General features: G+C 37.8%; 1 protein-coding gene across 1 annotated transcript; it reads left to right on the top strand.

Annotated features, from left to right (window-relative positions):
* Positions 1-3721: 3721 nt before the first annotated feature.
* LOC132870168 (protocadherin alpha-8-like) lies at positions 3722-6172 on the top strand. The gene has a single exon (XM_060903751.1). The coding sequence runs from the start codon at positions 3722-3724 to the stop codon at positions 6170-6172; it is 2451 nt and encodes an 816-aa protein (XP_060759734.1).
* Positions 6173-8394: the final 2222 nt, after the last annotated feature.

The raw sequence follows: 8394 nt of genomic DNA, 5'->3' as shown, positions 1-8394 counted from the left end.
CACACACACACAGTTTGTTTTGCATATGTTGGCCCAAGAATATTTATGTATATTCTTGATTTTTATATATATTTTTTTATATTGTAATGTACAAAATGCCCTTTGTTTTATGTTGTGGAAAAATAAAAAACATATCTTGACATTGTGTTTCTTCCCTTTTTGGAGAGATTTATGAAGCTGTGCCTATTACAATTTACTTGGAGTTTTTATGTGAAAAACGTGTACTAGGTTTTTACCAGTAATTCTAAATTTAAATATAACTAAGTAAAAAATACTTGCTTCCAGAGTTTAATAATACTTTGGTGTTGCTAATAAAATCTATAAGGATTTGCAAGTAAATTTTACTTTAAAATATGCCTTTGAAATTTACTTAGTATTTCTGAGTGTAAAACGTGTACTAAGTTTTTTTAAGTAAACTCCACTCCCCATTTTTTTCAGTGCAGGGGCGCCAAGGGCGACCAAAACCCCACCAAAAAGGAGGGATGGAGTTATTGAATGGAGATGTTACCAAGTGCATCAGTGGTGTACAGTGTTTTCAATCACTGTGCTGCCGAACTCTAGTACCGCGGAACACTAGTGTGCCGTGAGAGATCACCAAGTGTACCGTGGAAAATTATAGAATGACTGTATATTGTAAATATTGGCAACAGCGTTTGAGTTTCAGTCAACATTGTTTACTGGTGATGTGCCTTGAGATTTTCTCATTGAAAAAAGTGCGCCCTGGCTCATGAAAGGTTGAAAACCTTTTTTACAACACCTCTGATGCGGCTGGGGATGTAGAAATACGCGCTCCTTACCTCTGCTGTTACACTGTGACAGTAGCTTCTGCTGAAAGAAGCTTTTCAAAATTAAAACTGCTGAAGACATACTTAAGGTCAACAATGAGTCAAGAATGTCTGAATGGGCTTGCTCTGATGAGCATCAACCAAGAGATCTCAAGAGAAATATCATTTGATGATATTATCAAGGAATTTGCCATTAGGAAGACCAGACGAGTCCCATTGTAATGTTACTTCAATAGCAAAGTACCCATAATAGCACTTTTGTTTGAAAATACAGCCCATTGATGTCCTAACAGGGTGCTTAAGTTTGCACAATTTAGAATTGTAGAATTTTTTATTTATTTAATTTTAATTTGTTAATTCTTCAGAGATGACTTAACTTTTAATAGCAAAAAAGAAACTAAAAATAATTTCTTGTTTATTGTCCATGCACTACTCTTTGAACAGGGTGCGGAAGAGTTTTTGCCCATTATATGGAGATATGTATTGAATTTGTGTGGTCATTTTACTTTGTGACACTTTATGTGAATAATGATAACAATAATAACAATAATGAAAAAGATAAAAATTACTTCTTGTTTATTGTCCATGCACCGTACATTGTTTAATAGTAATAGAATAGAGTGATTAGATTAAAGTGTTATTTAGATGTTATTAGAGGGTTTTTTTTTTCTTGGGGGGGGGGGGCAAAACTCAATCTTGCCTAGGGCAGCCAAAGACCTAGAGCCGGCCCTGGTAATAGGCGTGTCAAGAGCAAACGCAACAAATATGAACATATATTTTTCCAAAAGCAATAATATTTCACAGTTTCAACATTTGATATGTTGTCGTTCTACTATTTTCAATTAAATATAGGGTTTCCATGATTTGCAAAAAAAAAAAAAATGCATTCCGTTTTTATTTACATTTTACACAGCTTCCCATTTTTTTTTTATTTTAATTTTTGGAATTAGGGTTGTGTGACAAGATGTCTGATTCCATAAATGTAAAATTGGGGGAAAACGAACAAAAAATATCATTAACTGGTTGAAAATGATTCCTTTCTCACCTTGTGCAAGGTAAGCACTTAAGTGCTTATCAGTTGATCGGCCTTTAACTCAAGCATTTCCATTTCTGCCGGTCAAGGAACAGTTCCTCCTCCTCCACCACTTTCTTCTATGTCCATTTCCGTTCCGTGTCTGGTGACCTGGTCCGTCCAAGTTTAGAGGCTGATCGTGCATTGTGTGTGCAGCAAGCTTTTTACGTCACCGGCTTGCAGGGCCTATCATGGCAACCCTCTTTGTTTATCCGGGCTTGGGGACCGGCATGTTGCATATGATGTATATGGTTCATGGCCAAAAGTGTCAGAACTGCGAATTAGTACCTTTCTCGTGTCATAAGCCCCCCGAAGGTTAACTATACACCAGACCCGGGCAGACACCAGGCCACAAGCTGCCACACCTCGACAAGGTTACACAGTTCCTTGTGGACTTAGTCCATAAAATAGTGTGTGTCAAATCTGAATAATATGGATTTTGTACTCTAGTGCTCATTTCTATATTTAATTTTGAAAGGTTATCATATAACGGGCATAGTGGTGCAGCTGGTAGCATTGTCACCAAAGGGTCCATGGTTCGATTTTGAGCTCAGGTTACTGTCTTTGCAGATTTTCACACGTTCTTGCAATCTCTGTGAGAGTTTTGATGATTTGCAAATCGTTGCATTGTTTTTATTTACATTTTACACAGCGTCCCAACTCTTTTGGAATCGAGACTGTATGTATGTATGTCCAGTGCCAGTCAAAAGTTTGGACACACCTTCTAATTCAGTGATTTTTCTTTATTCATTTTAATTAAAAGTTGCTTCATGCCTTAAAGTAATGATGGATGTAGTTTCTCTTTACTTAGTTGAGTGCTTCTTGACATCATATAGAATACTACAGTTGTGGAATAGGGCTATTTACTGATTTTTTTTAAATTATTATTTACTCTTTATTGTTTGATGGCCTCAAACACCTTAAGAAGGCAAGAAACTAGTCAACTAATTAACTTCTGACGAGAGACACCTATTAATTGAAAAGCATTCCAGGTGACTACCTCATGAAGCTGACGAGAGACACCTATTAATTGAAAAGCATTCCAGGTGACTACCTCATGAAGCTGGTTAAGATAATGCCAGTAGTTTGCAAAAAGTGTCATCAACATAAACGCTGGATACTTTGAAGACTCTAGAACCTGAAATATATTAAACACTTTTTTTGTTTACCACATAATTCCATGTATGGTTCATATATTATTTCATAGTTTTATTATCTTCAGTATTGTTATGCAATGTAGAAAATGATCAAAATACAGAAAAACCAATGAATGAGAAAGTGTCCAAACTTTTTGCTGGTACTATATGAGCGCACGCATACACAAGCATATAGGTCAGTTTTGTGCTAATATTGATGTTATTATTGTTATCTTTATTTAGTCTGGTTTTTTTTTTCAGCTAGTGTATTCGTTACCCACCCTGCAAAGGTATGTTGTGTAGGAAAAAAAAGTTTGCTAAAAGCTACCAGTTTACTCTGAGCGTGGAATTCAGAATGGGTTGCTGTTGTAGTTTATCATGGCTTATGAAGTATTTGTGGAACTTGTTAAGGCGTAGCAGTAAGGAACTGTCTTTCTCCCATTCAGATTCAAGACCGTCGTCGCAGACAATGAAATTTTTTCCTCATAGAATAAGCCTCAAGGTGTCAGTACTACACCACGATCCTTTCCTAATGTCAGACCCTGCCCATCCACTGTGTTCTCGTTCAGTGCGTTTGGAAGACCGCCGTGAGCACGACGATAAACTGATCTAAATACCAAAAACACGTTAATGGGATGTTTAAAATAAATTCCTTCCTATTCTAGTTCGATGAATATGCTCATGACGTGATTGGATACCGACGGCGATTTGCTTAATTTTTAAAGGAGATGGATAACAACAGACAAAGGCGCAGATGGGATTGCTCCTGGATTGTTCTCCGAATTTCTTTGTTACTGTGCCTTGGGAACAAGATAACAGCCCAGATAAGGTACTCTATACCTGAAGAATTAAAAGAAGGATCTATTGTAGGGAATATCGCTAAGGATTTAGATCTTGACATTAGCACTTTGGTGGACAGACGGCTTCGTATTGTGTCCGGTTCTGATAGTGCTCTTTTCCACTTAAACAAGAACAATGGCGTTTTGTACACCTATAAGAAAATCGACAGAGAGGAAATATGTTCGGGAAATAACCCTTGCATGATAAATTTGAAATTAGTGGTTGAAGACCCACTTGAGATTCATTACATAGGGATAGAAGTGACAGATGTCAATGACCACTCTCCTACGTTCACGGAAAAAGAGAAACGACTTGAAATAGCTGAATCAACTGTTCAAAATACCCGTTTTCAGTTGCAAGCTGCTCGTGACCCTGACATTGGAGAGAACTCTGTTCGTTTATACAAATTAAGTCAAAACGAACATTTTGATGTGGAAATAAGGGACAGGGGAGAAGACAAGCTTCCGTTTCTGGTTTTACAGAAGCCACTCGATCGCGAGCGCAGAGCTGAGCATAATTTATTCTTAACTGCATTCGATGGAGGAAACCCACACAGGTCAGGAACACTCAACATAACAGTTACTGTTCTTGACGTTAATGACAATCGTCCTATATTTAGCCAAGATGTATACACATCAGAGCTGAAAGAAAACACACCTATTGGGACTTTGGTGTTGAAATTACAGGCAAATGATAATGATGACGGTGTAAATGGGGAGGTGTCTTTTGTTTTCGGTGGAGATAAAAACCAAAACGCATTCGATATTTTCGTTTTAGATAACTCAACGGGTGAAATTCGAGTAAAGGGCGAAGTAGATTTTGAAAGAACGAACATTTACAAACTAGACATTCAAGCCTCAGACGGCGGACAGCCTCCTTTGACCACTGATTGCAGAGTTATCATAAAGATACTCGATGTAAATGACAATCAGCCATGCATAGAGATAACGTCCTTGTCTAGCATTGTTCCTGAGAATACCAGACCTGGAACTGTAATATCGCTCATTAGTTTTAGCGACAGGGACACTGGTGAAAATGGGAAGGTCAAGTGTGCTGTATCGGAAATTGTACCATTTGAATTAAAACCGTCAGTTCAGGAGAACATGTACTCATTAGTGATTAAAGATCAACTTGACCGAGAGCAAGTTTCATATTATGACATAACAATTACAGCCACAGATCTAGGGCAACCTCCTTTATTCACCTCTAAAACACTGAGCGTGCAAATTTCAGACGTAAATGATAACAAGCCAGTATTTACCCAAAACCCAGTTGAACTGTACTTATTTGAAAACAATTCCCCGGGCGCTTCTATATTTTGTATCAGCGCATCTGATAGTGATGTCAGTGAAAACGCTTTAATATCTTATAATATTCTCAGAGGGAGAGGTAAACTCAATGACATAGCATCGTACCTCAACATTCATTCTGAAACTGGAGTTATTCACGCGCTCAAAAGTTTTGATTTTGAAACAATCAAAACGTTCCAGTTCCACGTGCTCGCTACAGATTCTGGAACTCCGTCTCTAAGCAGCAACGTCACAGTGAACGTGTTCATTTTGGATCAGAACGACAACGTTCCAGTGATCTTATATCCAGTCAGCGCTAACGGTTCTGCTGAAGGTGTGGAGGAGATTCCCCGCAATGCCAACGCAGGACATTTGGTGACTAAAGTGAGAGCCTATGACGCGGATATAGGATACAACGGCTGGTTATTATTTTCACTGCAGGAAGTGAGTGACCACAGTCTCTTTGGTTTGGACCGCTATACAGGACAGATACGGACCCTTCGCTCATTCACAGAAACAGATGAGGCTGAACATAAACTGGTCATACTGGTCAAAGACAATGGGAACGTTTCACTTTCAGCATCAGCGACTGTGATCATTAAACTTGTGGAGCCCAAAGAACCTTTTTCTGCGTCCGATGTTAAAAAGGCAGTAAAAGAAGAAGAAGAAAGTAACGTTACATTTTATTTGATTATTATCTTGGGATCGGTTTCATTTCTTTTTATCGTCAGTATCATCGTGCTGATTGTAATGCAGTGCTCCAAATCTACAGACTATTCCTCCAAATATTTACAAGATACAAATTACGACGGCACACTGTGTCACAGTATCCAGTACAGATCCGGAGATAAACGCTACATGTTAGTTGGACCCAGAACAAGTATCGGTTCTACTATAGTTCCGGGCAGTAATGGGAATACTCTTGTGATACCAGATCGCAGGAGGAGAACTTCAATGGAGGTAAGAGTCTATTCATTCAGTCAGTTTGAAAGTGTATGCAAGCTGAAGTCAAGGAAATGTCCATTCTTGCGGGTTTCTGAGATGAGATAAATTTATCTTCGGCATGTTAAGAGTCGTGGCACGTTGGTATAGTGGTTAGTACTATCGCCTCATAGCAAGACGGTCCTAGGTTCAAGCCCAGGGGCTGACGGGAGCCTTTCTGTATGGAGTTTGCAAGTTCTGCGTGGGTTTCCGGCACAGTCTAAAGGCATGCAGGGTCGGTAGAGTGGTGGTTCTAAAGTGAGTGTGAATGGTTCTTTGTCTCTGTTTGTCAGAACCGTGATGACTTGTAAAGGATCATGGGGGTCTTGCCATAGTCAGGTGAAGTAGGCTCCAGCTTGCCCGCAATCCTGCACAGGATAAGTGGTGATGGATGGCTTGATTTTATGAAAAGTTTTGCGAAATTTGCATCCAGAAGTGCAAAGTCTGAATGTAAAAATACACATAAATATAAAACTAATAACAAATTGTGAATAAAAGTGTTGAACTGTTAGTTTGGACATAAATCTTCATATATTGAGTTAGATATTTAATTACAGTTAATTATTTTCATTTTACATGCATTTGTTTGTGATTTAAGAAAATACTATAGAAATATTATAGCAATTTTATTGCAAAAATGAGAAATAACTGACAATTGTTATTATTGGCACAGCACTCAAACAGTTGGTTTATTTATTTTCAAATGTCTGTAACTTTACCGAGTATTGTATACAATTTTAAAAGAATGGGAAACTGCTTTAACAATTTAGTTATTTTCTGTAAAATTATATATATATATATATATATATATATATATATATATATATATATATATATATATATATATATATATAATTTTTTTACAGTGATATTACTTTAGTTATGGAATTTTATTGGGATTCCTTTACAGCCATCCTTTACCCACATTATCCAGACTTATTCTTACGGAACAAGAGAACATAGCATGTAGTTACTAATGTATATCTTGTGGATGACAAAGATTTCTTTAAATTACATAGATTCAGCTTTGTAATTTCATTCTGAAACTATTTAAAGTGTTGTTTTTTTTTTTTTGGGGGGGGGATCACACAGCCCTTCACTGATTAATCTAGCCAGCGTAGAAACCAGCGCAGGTTTGAGTGGAGAAATCATCGTCCGACAGAGTTCAATTGTGAATAAATGAACCACACAAATTAGATTTTACAGTGAAGTAGACTATCTCAAAATGAAAAAGAAATTAATCTTACCCAACAAACAAAGAAAAACAAACTGTTAACCAGAGTAATTGCAAATAATTTGAAAATGCCTATTTAGCCTATGTTAAGGGTACATGACGCATAGTTGATGGAGGCCATTACAAGGAATAATAATTTACCATACGCTCCATATTTTATAAGTGATAAACATGTGGCTGCAGATGCTTAGATGCCCGTCAGAATATGGTCTAATAATTCCCCTCTCAGCCGGATTTGCTGCTCTGCACATCCGCGCTAATTCAAAAACTTGCCGTGACTTGACATGAGATTTGATCGCATAATCTCCGCTCACGTTACTTTAATAAATGCCGAGCTTTGCGTGGAAATGACCGCATGCCCAGTTTTATGTCGTACGTTCATTTCGTCAGTGAGGGCCAAAGTCTTTTGCCTGCAGTAATACGCCCAGCTAAAGTATTATATAACAACAATAACAATAAAAAGTATAGATTTGTTTCCTTGATTGTATAAAGTGCTATTAATTTTTTTTTAAAGTTCAGTTTACTCGCTATAATAGCTGGGTCTGTTTATAAAACAGCTTGGTCAGGCTCTGATTTAAACAGCGTGGCGTTACTCTGAAACTCATTAGAGGCATTTAGCAGACGCTCTTATCCAGAGCGACGTACAATGTACCCAGAGCAGCCTGAGGAGCATTTGGGGGTTAGGTACTTTGCTCATGTGTACTTCAGCCATTCCTGCTCGTCCAGAGAATCAAACCGGCAACCTTTTGGTCTCTCGCCATTAGGATGCTCTTTTCGAGGGTTTTCTTTTTGCTGAAAAGCCTGCTTACATGATGGCTAAAACAGACTCTAGTGTTGGATCTTTATGGACTTATTTTGTCCTTTATAATTTATCGGCAAATAATTTTCAAAGAAGGGTTAAAAAAAGAACATTGCGCTCTTGCCTAAAGTAGACCTCAAGGTGTCACTAATGCATAAGGAAACTTAATGGAGTGCAGGCCTTGCTGGGTTGCTTTGCGTCAGGCAGTAGCAGATCCACTTAAACATGATGACTGTTGGAGGAGGATGGCGATGATTT

This window comes from Neoarius graeffei, chromosome 2, assembly GCF_027579695.1.
Source record: "Neoarius graeffei isolate fNeoGra1 chromosome 2, fNeoGra1.pri, whole genome shotgun sequence".
Taxonomy (NCBI): Eukaryota; Metazoa; Chordata; class Actinopteri; order Siluriformes; family Ariidae; genus Neoarius; species Neoarius graeffei.
Note: the sequence above shows the minus strand (reverse complement) of the source record. Positions and strands in the feature narration are given on the sequence as shown.